Source organism: Gossypium hirsutum, chromosome D13, assembly GCF_007990345.1.
Source record: "Gossypium hirsutum isolate 1008001.06 chromosome D13, Gossypium_hirsutum_v2.1, whole genome shotgun sequence".
Classification (NCBI taxonomy): domain Eukaryota; kingdom Viridiplantae; phylum Streptophyta; class Magnoliopsida; order Malvales; family Malvaceae; genus Gossypium; species Gossypium hirsutum.
In genome coordinates this window covers 57,986,749-58,006,386 of record NC_053449.1, presented here as the reverse complement: position 1 = coordinate 58,006,386, position 19,638 = coordinate 57,986,749, and the positions used below count along the sequence as shown (strand labels likewise).

General features: G+C 34.0%; 1 protein-coding gene and 1 long non-coding RNA gene across 2 annotated transcripts; one reads left to right on the top strand and one right to left on the bottom strand.

Moving 5' to 3' along the window:
* Nucleotides 1-12,091: 12,091 nt before the first annotated feature.
* LOC107888316 (uncharacterized) lies at nucleotides 12,092-13,429 on the bottom strand. Its single transcript, XR_001681339.2, has 3 exons — nucleotides 13,197-13,429; nucleotides 12,569-12,631; nucleotides 12,092-12,486 (listed from the first exon to the last, which is right to left on the bottom strand). It is a non-coding gene; the product is annotated as an uncharacterized lncRNA (long non-coding RNA).
* Nucleotides 13,430-18,052: 4,623 nt separating this feature from the next.
* Nucleotides 18,053-19,404, top strand: LOC107888315 (40S ribosomal protein S21). Its single transcript, XM_016812385.2, has 4 exons — nucleotides 18,053-18,242; nucleotides 18,530-18,624; nucleotides 18,735-18,867; nucleotides 19,148-19,404. The coding sequence occupies exons 2-4, from the start codon at nucleotides 18,575-18,577 to the stop codon at nucleotides 19,211-19,213; spliced, it is 249 nt and encodes an 82-aa protein (XP_016667874.1). The 5' UTR covers nucleotides 18,053-18,242; nucleotides 18,530-18,574; the 3' UTR covers nucleotides 19,214-19,404.
* The last annotated feature ends 234 nt before the right edge of the window (nucleotides 19,405-19,638 follow it).

Sequence of the window (19,638 nt, the reverse complement as noted above, 5' to 3'; positions counted from 1 at the left end):
TAGTTGTCTTTTTAAGTGGGAGGTCTAAAGATGTAATTAGACCAAGATTTAGTTAGTGGGTGGTATATGCCAACATTGCCCTTAAGTTATGTAATTTATAATTTATTTAATTAAGGTTAATTTAGTCATTAAGTAAATTATAATATTATAACTAAAATAAGTCATAAAAAGATGAATATGTTCATCTTTGTTAGCCGAATATTGGAAAGGAAGAAACCATCCATGGTTTCTTAAGTTTCGGCACTTTCATAGCAAAATTAAGGTATGCTTTGGTTTCGGTTTTTGATAATTTTTACGTTTTTGAGATCGTTGCTTTGAATACTACCCGACCCATGCTTGAATTTCTAATTTTAATGAATATTTTGAGTTATGCCATTGATGAATATTTGTGTTTTGTGATGTTTGATGATGAATAATGGAAGATATGTCTTAGATTAACATGTTTTGTCTTGGGATTTTTGATGAATTTGAGTATTTAGGGCTAAATTGTGAAAATAAATTTTTGAGGGACTAAAATGTGAAATAAATGCAATGTGTGGACTTGTATGAGAACCATGAATATTCGGCCCTTGTGTGTTATGGGCAAATTTTGTGTATTTGGTGTTTTGTGCAAAAAGGACTAAATTGCAAAAAGCGCAAAATGTTAGGGACAAAATGGTAATTTTCCCATTTATGTATTGTTGGACTCAAATGAATGTTTTGATGAATAAAAAGGTTAAATTTGACTATGTTTAGATCAAGGAACGAAGAAAACGAATTTGGATCGGGGGAAGTCGAAGGTAATCGAATAGTCGATCGTGTTTGCTAATATCCGAGGTAAGTCTATTAGCAACTAAAAGTTATTAAGTTAATATTTATACATGCATACTAATTTTATCTTATGATTGAGCTATAATTTAAAGTATAATAGTTGAATAAACTTTGGACTATAGATATTGTATATAACATGTTCGAATATACAAGTATGATCTTGTATAAATTATTGGATTAATCAAAGGTATGTATAAGATATAGGTATATATATATATGGTTTGGATGATTATATAAGTATGTATATATATATATAAAGTCGAATAAGCATGCAAATATACATGTATGTGTTGTGTATTGAATTTAGTTATGTCATTATATAAGTATGCGAGGATTGATTGTGCATTTATATATGTACAAGTTTTTGTTTTGAAATTGAGTATGAAATTATACATTCATATGGTAGATTCGAATATGTATAAATGCACATGTATAAATTCTTGAATCGAAATTTGGTATGGAATTATATATGTATGTGAAAGTTTCGATTTTGTATGTATATTCACGTAAAAGTTTTTGAATGGTAGTGAAGATATGAAATTGTTAGTTTGAATTATTATAAAGTGATTGAATGTAATACAGACGTTACGTCTAGCAGGCTTAATGCCGGTGAAGTAATTCAGACTTTAAGTCTAGCAGGCTTAATGCCGGTGATACATTTCAGACTATATGTCTAGCAGGCTAAGTGTCGGTGTACTGAATCAGGCTTTAAGCCTAGCAGGCAAAATGCCGGTGAATCTGTTTAAATTGTGTTAGAATATGCAATGGATATATCTATGATTTGTGATTATATGAAATCGATGAATACATATGTACATTAGATATATGTGATTGCTGAATTTATAAATGCATATGGTGATATGTGGTAGTTAAACATATATATGTTGAGCCTATGTGTTTGATAATTAATCATGTATGCATTTGAGATATATTTATATATATATGTGTGTATTTCGAATGTATGTGTTACCTAAGTATTCAGGTATAAATTCATAATGAGTATATTTATATACAAACAAATATAAGATGTGATTGATGTATATATATTTGTGTTAGATTTGAATTGATTTAGAACTTACCATGAGTGTACATATACAATCGGTTTGATATGTATATAATATATGTATATATATGCTCGGTGGTATACATTCAATTGTAATGTTGTTTTGTATAATATATATATATTAAACTGAATTCATCCGACAGGTATACATATCTGACTATAAATGAAATGGTCTGAGTAGAATAATGTATGAATGTTAGTTGGTTGTGTTAGTTGAAATTTCAGTAGAATAGATTAAAAAGGTTATAATAATTATGTGTTTATAATTATACATTTAGTTATGCTGGAGACTTACTAAGCTATAAAAGCTTACTTCGTTTGCTTTCGTTCATTCGTTTTTATAGATTTGGAGACGCGTTACGAGCTCGGGGATCATCAGCACAGTCCATCACACTATCGACTTCTTTTGGTATTTTGTTAAATATTTGAACTCGATCTTATGGCATGTATAGGCTTGATAATGTTTTGGTTAGTTTTGAATCCTATTGTGTAAATAGCAATGTGAAAAGAGTTTAGTTTCCATGCTTGAATTTGATTATATATGTTCATGAATTGGACTTGCATTTGGAATTAGATATTAAAGTTATGTTTATGTGAGCTTGGTTTCGTAATGCCTCGTAACCCTGATTTGGCGACGGAGACGGGTTAGGGGTGTTACATTTTATTGGTATCAGAGCTACGGTTTAGTCGATTCTTAGACTAACGTAGCATGTATGAGTCTAGCTATACATGCCATAATTTTTATATCGAGATAGTGTGATGACTGCTGATGACTAAAAATGTGTTTTCGTATAGTAATGGATCCCGATCGAGCCGTAGCCGATGATGTTGAGAGTATAGCGCCTGCTCCCGCACAAGGGACAGAGCCGGTAGATTCTCGACCGACCTCGAGTAACCAGGAGGGAGAGGCTAAACAAGCCTTCTACCAAATGATGAATGACTGGTTTACTCATTATGTCCGAACTAATCCGGTTACACAACAACCTCCACCCCCGACTAATCCATCTTCGATTCCTGTTATACCCCAAGTAAGTGATTCGATGAGATTACTTAAGCCTCCGGTTGACAAAATTTGAAAACACGGGGTCGAAGAGTTCAGAGCTACTGATGATGATGATGCTGAGCGAGCTGAATTCTGGCTTGATAATACTATTCGAGTGTTTGATGAGTTGTCTTGCACCCCTGATGAGTGCTTGAAATGTGCCATATCCTTGCTACGGGACACTGCATATCACTGGTGGAATACACTAGTATCGGTGGTTCCGAAAGAGCGAGTGACCTGGGAATTCTTTCAGACTGAGTTTCGTAAGAAATACATCCGCCAGAGATTTATTGATCAGAAACGTAAGGAATTTCTTGAACTGAAACAGGGTCGTATGACAGTGACAGAATATGAACGGAAATTTGTGAGACTTAGTAGATATGCTCGAGAGTGTGTCTCAACTGAAGCTATCATGTGTAGAAGATTTGAAGATGGGCTGAATGAAGATATTAAACTGTTAGTTGGTATACTTGATATAAAAGAGTTCGTAGTACTTGTTGAACGAGCTTGTAAAGCTGAGGAGCTCGGGAAAGAGAAGAGGAAAGCTGACTATGAAGCTCGAGATTCTCGTAAAAGATCATTCAGTAAATCATTTCAGTCGACCTCAAGGAAATTCAGAGCGGATCATAGCCAATCTAAAGCTACTGCAGGGTTTCCTAAGTATGATCGAGATCGACCCCTTGTGAGTTCACGAGCTACTTCAGTTGCTAGCGTTGGTAGTGTTCGACAAAATAGATCAGAGTGCAAGCATTGTGGGAAATGGCATCCTGGGGATTGCAGATTCCATGATCGGTCTTGCTTCAAGTGTGGTTCAAAAGATCATTTCATTCGAGAGTGTCCGATGGTAGCTGAGCAAAACACTGTGCAGGATACCAGACCGAGTAATGTGCCAGTCCGAGGTAGACCGCTGAGACAATTGAGTAATGTAAGTGGTAGTCAGAAAGGAACCAGGGACACAGCAATTCGATCTGAGGCCCGTGCACCTGCCAGAGCTTATGCCATCCGTGCTCGAGAGGAGGCTTCTTCTCTAGATGTTATTACTGGTACTTTCACTCTTTATGATACTAATGTTATTGCATTGATTGATCCTGGTTCGACTCATTCTTATGTGTGTGAGACTTTAGTATTCAGTAAGACTTTGCCTGTTGAGTCTACTGAGTTTGTAATTAAAGTATCGAACCCCCTGGGCCGGTGTGTTTTGGTTGACAAAGTGTGCAAGAATTGTCCGTTGATGATTCGAGATTTATGTTTTCCAGCTGATTTGATGTTGTTACCATTCGACGAGTTCGATATAATTCTGGGTATGGATTGGTTAACTCTGCATGATGCTATTGTAAACTGCAAACGGAAAACTATTGATCTACGGTGTCAGAACGATGAGATTATTCGGATCGAATCTAATGATCTGAATGGTTTATCAGCAATAATATCCTCGATGTCGGCTCAGAAGTATGTGAGAAGGGGTTGTGAAGCTTACCTTGCATTTGTTCTTGATAGTAAAGTGACCGAAAAGAAGATTGAAACTGTACCAGTAGTGTGTGAGTATTCAAACGTGTTTCCTGAAGAATTACCGGGTTTGCCATCTATTCGAGAGGTAGAGTTTGGTATTGAGTTAGTACCAGGGACGACTCCCATATCGATAGCTCCGTACCGTATGGCACCGACCGAATTAAAAGAATTGAAAGTACAGTTGCAAGAGCTGACTGATAAAGGTTTTGCACGACCGAGTTTCTCTCCTTGGGGTGCACCAGTTCTATTTGTGAGAAAGAAAGACGGAACGATGAGAATGTGCATTGATTACCGGCAACTCAATAAAGTGACTATAAAGAATAAGTATCCGTTACCACGGATTGATGATTTGTTCGATCAGTTGAAAGGGGCTACTGTGTTTTCAAAGATAGATCTGAGATCAGGCTACTATCAGTTGCGAGTTAAAGACTCTGATGTGCCAAAGACTGCTTTCCGAACGAGGTACGGACATTATGAGTTTCTTGTTATGCCTTTCGGACTTACTAATGCACCTGCTATTTTCATGGATTTGATGAATCGGATCTTTAGGAAGTATCTGGATCGGTTTGTGGTAGTATTTATTGATGACATTTTGATCTACTCTCGAGACGAAAATGAGCATGCTGAACATCTGAGACTTGTGTTACAAACTTTGCGAGATAAGCAGTTGTATGCAAAGTTTAGTAAATGTGAGTTCTGGTTACGTGAAGTCAGTTTTCTGGGCCATGTTGTATCAGCATCGGGTATTTGGGTTGATCCGAGTAAAATTTCAGCTATACTTGATTGGAAACCTCCGAGGAATGTTTCGGAAGTTCGAAGCTTTCTGAGGCTCGCTGGCTATTATAGACGTTTTGTGAAAGGGTTCTCTATGATTGCGACCCCGATGACAAGGCTACTACAAAAAGACGTTAAGTTTGAGTGGTCAGAAAAGTGCCAGAAAAGTTTCGATCAGTTGAAAGCTCTTTTAACCAAAGCTCCAGTCCTAGTTCAACCCGAATCGGGTAAAGAGTTTGTTATCTATAGTGATGCATCTTTAAATGGTTTGGGCTGTGTATTGATGCAGGAAGGCAAAGTTGTAGCCTATGCCTCGAGACAGTTAAAGCCGCATGAAAAGAACTATCCGACGCATGATCTGGAATTGGCCGCTATTGTATTTGCGTTAAAAATATGGCGTCACTATCTGTTTGGCGAAAGATGTCATGTTTATTCCGATCATAAAAGCTTGAAATATTTGATGACTCAGAAAGATCTGAATTTGAGACAGCGTCGATGGTTAGAATTGTTGAAAGATTACGAGCTCGTGATTGACTATCATCCGGGAAAGGCTAATGTTGTTGCTGATGCCCTAAGTCGAAAATCACTGTTTGCTTTGCGTGCAATGAATGCACATATGGTTATGTCTGATGATGGTGCGATAGTAGCTGAGTTGAAAGCAAAACCGTTATTTGTTCAACAGATTTGTGAAGCTCAAAAAGCCGATGATGATTTAATTGCAAAACGAACTCAGTGTGACTTAAATGTTGATTCAGAGTTTCTAGTTGATACTGAGGATTGTTTGAGATTCAGAAACCGATTATGTGTTCCGAAAAATCCAGAGTTAATTCAGATGATTTTGAATGAAGCCCATAATAGTCGATTTTCTGTTCATCCGGGTAGCACGAAAATGTATAATGATCTGAAACAACACTATTGGTGGCATGGAATGAAACGAGACATTTCTGACTTTGTTTCGAAATGTTTAATATGTCAGCAAGTAAAAGCCGAGCATCAAGTACCTTCTGGATTGCTGCAGCCGATCATGATACCTGAATGGAAATGGGACAGAGTTACGATGGATTTTGTATCCGGTTTACCGTTAACACCCAGCAAGAAAGATGCAATTTGGGTTGTTGTGGATAGATTGACAAAATCGGCTCACTTTATTCCGGTTCGTATTGATTATTCGCTTGATAAACTTGCTGAATTGTACATTTCTCAGATTGTAAAATTGCACGGAGTGCCTATTTCTATTATTTCGGACAGAGACCCGAGGTTTACATCGCGGTTTTGGAAGAAATTACAAGATGCTTTAGGTACGAAACTACATTTTAGCACAGCTTTCCATCCGCAAACAGATGGTCAATCGGAGCGAATTATACAGATACTTGAGGACATGTTGAGATGTTGCATTCTCGAGTTTGAAGGTACGTGGGAACGATATTTACCTTTGATTGAATTTGCTTATAATAACAGCTTTCAATCTAGTATTAAAATGGCACCTTATGAGGCTTTGTACGGTCGTAAATGTCGTACACCACTGTATTGGACCGAGCTCAGTGAAAATAGGATACACGGGGTTGATTTGATTAAAGAGACCGAACAGAAAGTGAAAGTGATTCGGGACAGCCTGAAATCAGCATCAGATCGTCAGAAATCTTATGCGGATTTGAGAAGAAAAGATATAGAATTTCAGATCGGCGATAAAGTGTTTTTGAAAGTCTCACCGTGGAAGAAAGTACTCAGATTCGGTCGTAAAGGCAAATTGAGTCCAAGATTCATTGGACCGTATGAGATTATAGAACGTGTCGGACCGGTTGCTTATAGATTGATGTTACCACCTGAGTTAGAAAAGATTCACAATGTATTTCATGTTTCGATGCTCCGTAGATACCGATCTGATCCTTCACATGTGATTTGTCCGACGGAGATTGAAATTAACCCTGATATGTCATATGAAGAAGAACCGATTAGCATTCTGGCTCGTGAGATCAAGGAATTACGAAATAAGAAAATTCCGTTAGTTAAAGTATTGTGGCATAAACACGGAGTTGAAGAAGCAACTTGGGAGTCAGAGGATACAATGAAGGAGCGTTATCCAAACCTATTCACCGGTAAGATTTTCGGGGACGAAAATCCCTAAGGGGGGAGAGTTGTAACAACCCGGTTTTGACCCTAATCAGAATAGTGGTTTCGGGACCACAAATCTGAATTAGAAAAATATTATTAATATTATTTTGTGTGTTTATTTCGTGTGCATTTGATTGTGTAAAATTTTCGTGTTTTAATTTCGTCGTTTAAGTGTCCGATTTAATAAAAGGGTTTAATCGCGTAAAATAAAAGTTAAAGGTTAAAATTTAAAAGCACCTATTTGTAGTTGTCTTTTTAAGTGGGAGGTCTAAAGATGTAATTAGACCAAGATTTAGTTAGTGGGTGGTATATGCCAACATTGCCCTTAAGTTATGTAATTTATAATTTATTTAATTAAGGTTAATTTAGTCATTAAGTAAATTATAATATTATAACTAAAATAAGTCATAAAAAGATGAATATGTTCATCTTTGTTAGCCGAATATTGGAAAGGAAGAAACCATCCATGGTTTCTTAAGTTTCGGCACTTTCATAGCAAAATTAAGGTATGCTTTGGTTTCGGTTTTTGATAATTTTTACGTTTTTGAGATCGTTGCTTTGAATACTACCCGACCCATGCTTGAATTTCTAATTTTAATGAATATTTTGAGTTATGCCATTGATGAATATTTGTGTTTTGTGATGTTTGATGATGAATAATGGAAGATATGTCTTAGATTAACATGTTTTGTCTTGGGATTTTTGATGAATTTGAGTATTTAGGGCTAAATTGTGAAAATAAATTTTTGAGGGACTAAAATGTGAAATAAATGCAATGTGTGGACTTGTATGAGAACCATGAATATTCGGCCCTTGTGTGTTATGGGCAAATTTTGTGTATTTGGTGTTTTGTGCAAAAAGGACTAAATTGCAAAAAGCGCAAAATGTTAGGGACAAAATGGTAATTTTCCCATTTATGTATTGTTGGACTCAAATGAATGTTTTGATGAATAAAAAGGTTAAATTTGACTATGTTTAGATCAAGGAACGAAGAAAACGAATTTGGATCGGGGGAAGTCGAAGGTAATCGAATAGTCGATCGTGTTTGCTGATATCCGAGGTAAGTCTATTAGCAACTAAAAGTTATTAAGTTAATATTTATACATGCATACTAATTTTATCTTATGATTGAGCTATAATTTAAAGTATAATAGTTGAATAAACTTTGGACTATAGATATTGTATATAACATGTTCGAATATACAAGTATGATCTTGTATAAATTATTGGATTAATCAAAGGTATGTATAAGATATAGGTATATATATATATGGTTTGGATGATTATATAAGTATGTATATATATATATAAAGTCGAATAAGCATGCAAATATACATGTATGTGTTGTGTATTGAATTTAGTTATGTCATTATATAAGTATGCGAGGATTGATTGTGCATTTATATATGTACAAGTTTTTGTTTTGAAATTGAGTATGAAATTATACATTCATATGGTAGATTCGAATATGTATAAATGCACATGTATAAATTCTTGAATCGAAATTTGGTATGGAATTATATATGTATGTGAAAGTTTCGATTTTGTATGTATATTCACGTAAAAGTTTTTGAATGGTAGTGAAGATATGAAATTGTTAGTTTGAATTATTATAAAGTGATTGAATGTAATACAGACGTTACGTCTAGCAGGCTTAATGCCGGTGAAGTAATTCAGACTTTAAGTCTAGCAGGCTTAATGCCGGTGATACATTTCAGACTATATGTCTAGCAGGCTAAGTGCCGGTGTACTGAATCAGGCTTTAAGCCTAGCAGGCAAAATGCCGGTGAATCTGTTTAAATTGTGTTAGAATATGCAATGGATATATCTATGATTTGTGATTATATGAAATCGATGAATACATATGTACATTAGATATATGTGATTGCTGAATTTATAAATGCATATGGTGATATGTGGTAGTTAAACATATATATGTTGAGCCTATGTGTTTGATAATTAATCATGTATGCATTTGAGATATATTTATATATATATGTGTGTATTTCGAATGTATGTGTTACCTAAGTATTCAGGTATAAATTCATAATGAGTATATTTATATACAAACAAATATAAGATGTGATTGATGTATATATATTTGTGTTAGATTTGAATTGATTTAGAACTTACCATGAGTGTACATATACAATCGGTTTGATATGTATATAATATATGTATATATATGCTCGGTGGTATACATTCAATTGTAATGTTGTTTTGTATAATATATATATATTAAACTGAATTCATCCGACAGGTATACATATCTGACTATAAATGAAATGGTCTGAGTAGAATAATGTATGAATGTTAGTTGGTTGTGTTAGTTGAAATTTCAGTAGAATAGATTAAAAAGGTTATAATAATTATGTGTTTATAATTATACATTTAGCTATGCTGGAGACTTACTAAGCTATAAAAGCTTACTTCGTTTGCTTTCGTTCATTCGTTTTTATAGATTTGGAGACGCGTTACGAGCTCGGGGATCATCAGCACAGTCCATCACACTATCGACTTCTTTTGGTATTTTGTTAAATATTTGAACTCGATCTTATGGCATGTATAGGCTTGATAATGTTTTGGTTAGTTTTGAATCCTATTGTGTAAATAGCAATGTGAAAAGAGTTTAGTTTCCATGCTTGAATTTGATTATATATGTTCATGAATTGGACTTGCATTTGGAATTAGATATTAAAGTTATGTTTATGTGAGCTTGGTTTCGTAATGCCTCGTAACCCTGATTCGGCGACGGAGACGGGTTAGAGGTGTTACAATGTTGGCCAATTATTAGGGAAGATGTTACATCCTTTTGCCTACAACTATTGAATGAAGGTATGGATATTAGTTCGATCAATAAAACTAATATTGTGTTAATACCAAAAATTTCAAACCCTTCAAATATTACTTATTTTCGACCCATTAGCTTATGTAACGTGCTTTATAAATTCATGGCTAAGGCCATTGCAAATCATCTTCGGGAAGTGTTAGATAAATGCATTGATCTAGCACAGAGTGCTTTTGTACCGGGAAGGTTGATTTCGGATAATATTTTGCTGGCTTATGAAATTTTACATACCTTAAAACATAAGGATGTGGGGGAAAAAAAGGTTTATGGCGGTGAAATTAGACATGAGTAAAGTGTATGATAGGGTTGAATGGAATTTCGTGAAAGAGATGATGAAGCAAATGGGTTTTGATGCAGGCTAGGTTGATTCTTTAATGAAATGCGTATCTACAGTTTCGTATTCAGTAGTCTTTAATGACTATATTGGAGAAAATTTTCACCCTACTAGAAGACTTAGACAGGGTGATCATTTGAGCCCATTCATATTTTTAATTTGTAGTGAAGGCTTTTCTAGTCTTATGCGGCTTGCAATGAAGGGAAACATACTTAGAGGGGTTAAGGCAAGTAGAAACGGTCTGCAGGTCTCATATTTATTATTTGCAGACGACTGTATTTTATTTGGGGAGGCTATAGAAAAAAGAGCTCATTTATTGAAACAGATTTTGCACGAATATGAGAATTACTCCAATCAGTGTGTTAACTATGATAAGTCTACCGTATTTTTTAATACTAATACGTAAGAGGGGGACAGAACAATAATTTTCAGCGTCATTGGTGTGCGTAGCTCAAATGACCCAGAACACTATCTTGGTCTTCCCAATATAGTGGGCAAAAGGAAGAAATTGTCTTTTCAAATTTTAAAGGATAAATTTAAGCAGCGGATAGATAATTGGAGTGTAAGGTATCTCTCTCAAAAAGGAAAAGATGTGTTCATAAAGGCTATTCTTCAACCCATTCTAGCCTTCACTATGGTTTTTTTTTACTCTCTAAGTCTTTATGCGCTGAATTGGAGAGTATTATTGCTAAATTCTGGTGGCAAAAAAGTCAAGGTAAAAAAGGTATTCACTGGTGTGCTTGGAAGGATTTATGTTCCTTAAAAGAAAATGGTGGTTTAGGTTTCTGAAACCTTGATAAATTTAATATTGTGTTGTTAGCTAAACAAGGATGACGTCTTGTTAATTTTCCAAATTTTTTGCTAGCCCGAGTTTTGAAAGCAAAATACTATCCGAATTTGAATTTTATTAGTGCTCAGTTAATGAATTTACCTTCGCTTACCTGGAAGAGTGTCTGGGCAGCAAAGGGACTCTTGGAGAAAGGTCTATGTTAGAGGGTTGGCATTAGAGGTGCTCATAGGTCGGGTCGGGCCGGGCCCATAAAAAATTTCAGCCCGAGTCCTAGGCTCGGGCTCGGCCCGGCCCGACCCGAAATATAGGTCTGAAATTTTGCCCAGGCCCGGCCCAAGAAAAAATCATAAGCCCGGGCCCGACCCATTTTTTTAATAAATACCAAAAATTTATTTTTAAAATTAAAAAAATTTAAAAAAGTATTTTAAAAATATTTTAAAATTAAAAAATAAAAAAAAATATTTTAAAATTAAAAAAATTTAAAAAATAAATATAATTATTATATCGGGCCGGGCCAAGCCCGGGCCAAAAAAGTGGTGCTCAAGGCCCGACCCGTTTTTTAAACGGGCCTCATTTTTTTGCCCAAGCCCGTATTTCGGACATATATTTTTACCCAAACCTTCCCGTATTTCGAGCGGGCCGTCGGATCGGGCCGGGCCACCCGGCCCATGAGCACCTCTAGTTGGCATGGGGGATTGAATTTCTGTTTGGGGTGATTTATGGATATGGGGAGTTGATGCAGAAAGATTACAGAATAATGCCAACAATGTAAAGATCAAGTTAGTATTGGATTTGATTGATGCCACTAATAGATCTTGGAAAACATATATAATTATTAATAGCTTTAATGCGGATACTGCAAAGAATATTCTATAGATCCCTTTGGCAGAGATAGTACACGGCAACTTCCAAGTGTGGAGAGGAGAACCTTCAAGCGATTTCTCAATCAGAAGTGCCTATAAACTATTACATGAGGCTAATTCGGGTCCTAGTAATAATCTTATACAGACTGAGATTAAAGATTTTTACAGGAAACTATGGAATTTACATATTCCTTAAAAAGTCAAAATTACAGTATGGAGAATCTCTTGGAATTATATCCCTACTTTAACTAATCTCAAGCATAAAAAAGTGGCTGTGGAAATTTGTTGTCCCCGATGTCGTAACTCTGAGAAAGACAGTAATCACATTTTCCAGCATAGCCCTACAACAATTGAAGTATGGAAGAACTTAAATATTTCCTAGGTTTTTAATAACGTCATTCAAAGTATGTGGGAGTGGTTCACCTGGGTTTTTAGTCGGGGGACTAGTGAACAGTGTCGTCTTTTTTGCTATGGACTATGGTCAATCTGGACACATAGAAATCAATTAATCTATGAAAGAAAAAGTAAGACAGGTAGGGATATTTTGAAACAAATCTACAGCTATATTTCTGAGTTGAACGTATTAGAGGATAAGAAACTCGCCCTAAAAATGGACAAAGGCCACAAACAGACTGAAAGGAGAACGAGGGTGACAATTTATTTTGACGCAGCCTTTGACAAGCATTCTTCCAGATCTGCTTCAGGACTAGTAGTTCGGGATGTGGGGGGCGAGATCTTGGTGTCAAAGACAGTTATTCATACCGAAATACCATCTCCGTTTGCGGTGGAAGCACATGCAGGGTTACAAGCCATTCAGTTAGGAATTTCAATGGGTATTAGCACTCTGGAAATAATGGGGGACTCAAGAATAGTAATAAAGAAATGCTAAACTACAGATCCCGACAAATGGGTTATTGGGGCACTCATCAGAGATATTCACAACAAAAAGGTTCATTTTTAGGAGATTGGTTTTCATTTTATCCCTAGAACAGAGAATGGATATGCCCATATTCTTGCGCATGAAGCATTGGAAAAGGGAGAAGGACATTACCTGTTGGGTGGTGTTCCAGACTATGTTCGTCGCGAACAGGAGAAATGGCGGCCGAGACAACCAGACTGATATGAATAAGGAAGAGCTTCATGGTAAATCGATAGCAGAAGATAAAAAGATTTTTTGAAATCTGTTATCATCAAAAGCTGAGATGGTGATGTGGTGTCCAGCTATTGATTTTGACTTCTTTTTTTAAAATTTGTTTTTTCATGGGCCACTCCTGTTTGGTTTTGGTTCCGACTTTTTGCTTTCGATTTTGTTGGTTTTATTTTTTGGATTCAAGCCCAGTGCTGCTGGGAACCTTTCCTTTTGTTTTGATATGTTTTAAGTTATTATAAAAAGTCCAGTCGATTTTTCAAAAGAATAAAAAAAATAAAAACAATAATAATGCTGTTCCTTGCAATTTATTTTGTTCTTTTCCCTTTAAAAAATCATTCTAACAAACATTAATTTATGTTGGTTGAAAGAATATGCTTAATTTGGATGTAAGGATGGTTCTGGAAGAATTCTCTATTCTTGACTAATGATTTATCTTTGCGTCAACAATCTCAATAAACATGCTTTATACAATTTTGGAAGATATTCTTTCCATATTTTAATAAAAATTTGATTTCTGACTAAGAAAAATATTATATATAACTACTACTTTAAAATAAATACTAGTTTTATGCCATACTCAAGTTGTAAATAAAGAAAAAAAACAATTTATGTAAAGGTATATTTATAGAAAATTTATGTTAAAACTTGTGAATTAATGTGCCTCAAGTTTAAATGGATGTGAGTAAATTAATTTCATAAAATAATACTTTAAATAACAATTTTTTTTAAAATAAATATGAAATTAAACATGATTTTGGTTGGTAAGGTAAAAGATCTTACCATTATAAAATGACCGCTGGAATCTGATCATCTCAATATGGCCGTTGCGATATGGTTCTTGAATTTTTTGTACCACTTTGCCCCTTTGAGAATCCTATAAATAGGAGGAATTTCTCCTCATTTTTACAAGTAACAAAAATGAGAGTCTTTTCCCTAAAACTTTGGCATCTTACTACAATTACATTGGAGGAAATTCTGTTTAGGACTATTTATGACTCCACCGACCTTTCATGGGAATTGAACCTAATGTGATTTTTTTGGCTAAGTTTTTCCAACTAGATTTAAAACTTTATTTTTATATTATTCCCCGATTCCTCGAAGAAGAGTAATACCAATTGCGTTCCATTTTCCTTATAAGGGTGTACGGATATTGAAGTTATGTGTTAACCTTGAGAGTAACGTCCACTACACGATTACACCAACCAAAACGATTTTGTTTTTAAGGTAGTGGTTCTTCCACGGTGCATCGATTCTTTCTTTTATTTATGCTTGATTTATTTTGCAATCATATTTTTCCAACAAAAACAATATCTACGTTTATAAAGAAAAAAAAGTTTTTAATATTTTATAAAGAAAAAAAAATCAAAATCTAAAATAAAATATAGATTTAAAAGCAATATAAAGCATAAATTGGTGATTTCAAATTAATATTTGAATGGGATGGTGTAGGAACAGAAAACTACCAGCCGCCATATTAATTTAAATGAAATGACGAGTTGACTTTTAAATATCTAAGCCATACAAACATATATTATTGCAGAGTTAACATCAATATTTTTTTATAAGAAAACTAAAATTACATCAAATTGTCCTTAGCTTTGTCTTGTTGTAATATCTTAAAATTTCATTGACTCCATCAAAAATCTATAGACTTGTTCTCCATACTAAACTCAATTTTAATTAAACAGTCAACAACAAAATTACCTTTTCTAGGGACTTATCGTATCCATCACTGTCCTTCAGTTTTTGAAATTCGCTAGGCCATTCTAAACACTGTGATTCCTAAATCGGTCATTATATTGTCTTATAAGGCTCTAACCACCTCTATACATTATCAGTCTGAATTGTGGCTTTTTTGAAACCTTTACTAAGCAACACGAGAAATCCATCTAAAATGCCTTATAACAAGCCCGGCCCTTGGGGGTCGTCTAGAGGTGCGGCCGCCCAAGGCCCAAGGTTGAAAGGGATCTAAAATATTGTTTTTCAAGTTTTAAGGGGCCTAAAAGATATTTTTTTGAACTTTTAAAAGTCAAAAAAAAAAATTACCAACTTTTAAGGGCCCAAAAAAATTAGCTTTTAAGGATCCAAAAAATTCTTTTATATATCAACTTGTAAGAGACCTAAACAAATTTTTCTCTAATTTTTAAGAAACCTAAAATCTCATTTTATTATTTTAACTAATGCCCTAAAATTGTCAAGAACAGACCTGTCTTATAGTCTAACCTAAAAAATTGTGCATTTTCCTGAAATCTAATTCTCATGCTGATCCCGCAAAGCCACCACCCACAAAAGCATTTCCATGTTACCATCAATATTTAGATTTAATAATTTATGTAATATTTTAGCATCGTGTTTATATTTAAGACTTATAAATTAATACAATATTTAATATCTCAATAATCATAATTATGGAATGGAATGATGTTTGATTACTCTTCCACCTTCCTCCATTTTTCCCATTTCAGAAATATATAAATTGTACGTAACCTAAGTGGAGAATAGGATGCTTTGCTTGCACGGCTTCTGTCGGATTCCATATTCATTTTTGGACGCTGTTTCATAGTAAAAGCATCTCTTTCTTTCTGGTTTGAAAATCATAACCACATCAACCCTTCCTCTTTCACCAAGTGCTATTCTAAATTAATTTTATTTTACTCCTCACTTCACAATTCTTCACTTTCTCTACTCCATATAGATATTAAACATCATATTTTTAGGAAAAAACTTTGAGATTTTTTTGTTTACTTTTATATTTTAATGAATTTTTCTCATTAATGGTAATTATAAATAAATAAATAAATAATATCAAAAGAGTTTACAAGATTTCCTTCAGAGCTTTTCCCGTAAACTTGAAGAAGTTACGATTATGTTGTTAGACCGTTTGTGACGGTGATTTCTTGATTGCTCCTCCTGGTGAATAGTTTTCTAGTGAAAAAGAAAAAGTCAATATGAGTTTAATAATTAAAAGATACGGGTAAACTGTCAAAATAGTCATTTTTGTTTTCCTCATGTTATATTTTAGTCGCTTATATTATCGTGTTGTAACATTTTAGTCATTAAGTGTTAATTGCCATTAACGGCATAACGGTAAGCTGGCGTAACACGTTAAATCATCATTTTAAACGAAAATTTTAAGTTAAATTATACAATTGATTCCTATGTATTTTTCGTTTTGAGTAATTTAATTTTTTTTCTTTTACATTAAAAGAGATGGAGAAGGGAGAAAAATAGACGGAGAAGAAGAGAATAAAAAAAAGGAAAGTTAAAAAAACATGCCACATCAACTTACTGTTACACCGTTAATGAAAATTAATAGTTCAGTAACTAAAATATTAACGTAAATAACTAAAACGTAATATTTTAAACATGAATAACTAAAATACAGTTTACCCTTAAAAAGAAAAGGGTTAGAACTTAGATATGGTGGGACCCAAATGAGGACAAGAAATGTCGGAATTGCGGCAAAAGCAAAGCTCACAACACCAGAGTTGTGTTCTGACTCTGAAACCAGTTGCGGTTACAAAACTGAAGTAAGAAAAAAAGGACAGCATCAGCTGTCCTCAACGTGTCCAAGGAATTAAGAAGAATCTATTGATGTCATCGAAATTTACCCCTCTTTTTTTTACCCGACAAGTTACCTCACTGTTAAAAGGCTTTAGGGAGCTATTTATTTTAGCTAGTTTACTACCCTACCCCCTTGACATATAAAGTTAGCTTCCTTGTTATTCATCCTTGTATTTATATGTGTGCGCATGAACATAAGAATAAGATCACTTATATTTTTATCAAACAGACCACACAAAAACTATACGTCCCGGTGTAGATGGTAGAGTAGTGCCTTTTGAATACGTAAAAAAAAGAGTAAATTATACGTAAAATTATTGAATTACTAGTAAATTTATACTTTGATAATTTTAAAAAGTTATGAAATAATTATTAAATTATTTGAAAGTCTACACTTTAATTACTTAACCTCAAAAAGTTATAAAATAATCTAAACTATTTAAATTTTTTTAATTAAATCACTATACTATGAAATCTATATTTTAAATAGTTCAATGATCATTTTGTAATTTTATAAGGTTGAATGACTAAAGTATAAATTTACTAATAGTTTAGTCACCTTCGAGGTAATTTTACCAGAAATAAAATATACTTACCACAAAATATGGTAAAAGTACCATGGAGAGCCTTATACTAAGCGTTGGATTGCATTTTCCCCGTCTACTAAAAAAATGGTAAATTAGAAGTAAATTGATATTTTTTGTTAAAAATTTCACTCATTTCTACTATTAAAAACTAGTCTCTCTATATTAGAATGAGGTATATGTTGCACGCCACGTGTCACAATCTGATTATTCTGTTAGTTATGTAAAATTTTAATAGTAAAAATTAATGAAAATTTTAATAAAAAAAATTAATTTGCTTTGTGATTTAATTTATAGAGACTAATTTATTTATTTTTGAATAGAAAGGTAAAATGCAATCCGAAAATCTAATATTAAATAACAAGTAGCTGTCCTTATTAACCTCAACAGTCAACAAAATAACCAGGTTTCAATTTATGAGAGTTCGACCAGAGGTAGGAAGATGGTCCACTGTAATTAGTCAATATCGAAACCAAGGTTTTTTGTTCTTTCTTTTTTTGAAATCTAATAAATATTTGAAATTTAGATTTTAATTATAAAAATGAACATGATTTGGGGTTTTGACTTTTATCCTTTTAAACTGTGGGCTTCAACTGGGCTCAATGGACTGAGCCATATTTCAAGAACAAAACGGGCTCAGATTGGGAGTAAACGACGTCACAGGTGGGCATTTTTGCCCTGGTCAATCTGGAAGGAAATTAGGGTTTTCTTCTTCTTCTTCTTCGCATATAAATTCAGCAAACGAGAGCCATAAATCTCATTTGCGGCAGCAGCAGCAGCAGCCTCTCTTTCTCATCTTGTACGCCACTCTCTCTATCTGGATTTCATATTCATGTTTCGTAGTTTTAAATTTATCTAAATTTTATGTTATTTGGATGTTCTAATAAGCATTCATTCACTCTTATTTCTTATATTAACGTAACTGTTAATGTTTTCCTAAATAGCAATAGTTAAATTTGGATTTGGGTTTTCTCCAAAATATTGTTTTATTATTCATGGTATTCGAATTAGAATGTGATCTACAGAGTATTGAAGTTGAATTCGGGTTAGCTTTTTTTTAAATTAATGAATCTGGTATTGTATTAGGTGATTTGAGCTTCGTGTTTGTGTTGGGTTAAGCAATTCGCCAAGATGCAGAACGAAGAGGGTCAAAACATGGATCTTTATATCCCCAGAAAATGGTATTTAATTTTACTTAGCCTATGTTTCATAATGTTAGTTTCTTTCCCTTTCACCACGTTGTTTATGTTGGAAGCTTACATGTGGTGTGTATGTTTTTTTGTTGTTGCAGTTCGGCCACTAATAGGCTGATCACCTCGAAGGATCATGCTTCTGTCCAGATTAATGTTGGGCATTTGGATGAGCTTGGCAGATACACTGGAACTTTCTCCACTTTTGCTCTTTGTGGCTTTGTCCGTGCCCAGGTCCGTGTTGGATCTCTATTACCAAATTGGTTATATTGGGCGTTGTAGGTCTTAATTATTATTTTCGTGCTGTTTTAGTGTTGGATCATATTTCTGTGGTATACGCGGAACTTGGAAATTCTTCCATATATTTGAAATATTATATCCTTGTAATCATGTAAGATCAGAATTCGGGAATTTTTGGTGTTTCTAGGTGATTGTTTAAAGACAAACTTTAGGTCTGTGAGGATGTTGAGTTGTGTCATAAGTCAAGTGCTGATTGATTTGTTCATGTTTGCAGGGTGATGCTGACAGTGCACTTGACAGGCTTTGGCAGAAGAAGAAAGCTGAAGTCCGACAGCAGTAGTGGGAGGTGGATTGCTTTTTACTAATTGCTTGGTCTCTGAATTTTGGAGGGAAAATGTGTTTTTTTTTTAATCAGTGACCTTTAAGTTCTAGCTTGGTTTTTTAAAATGGATTATGTTGAATTTGATCTGATGATGTTTCGTACCTAATTTGCTTGCATTGAACCTAATATATTATCTTTTTGTTGGCTTATTAATTTTGCATTAAATCTTGTATTCGGAGGAAATGTCAAGGTTCAAAACATCGGTTGAAGATGAGGGCTGTCCTAAACTATTTTTGTTGGGAAAAAGGCCAAATTTGAACACTGCCTTAAAATTAAGTTTGTCATGAATTCCGAGAAGCTAAAATGTTCGTGAAACAACATTGCCTTCTAATAAAGGGTTACCAAATTAATACATACAAAACCATTCTAAAAAACTTTAATGG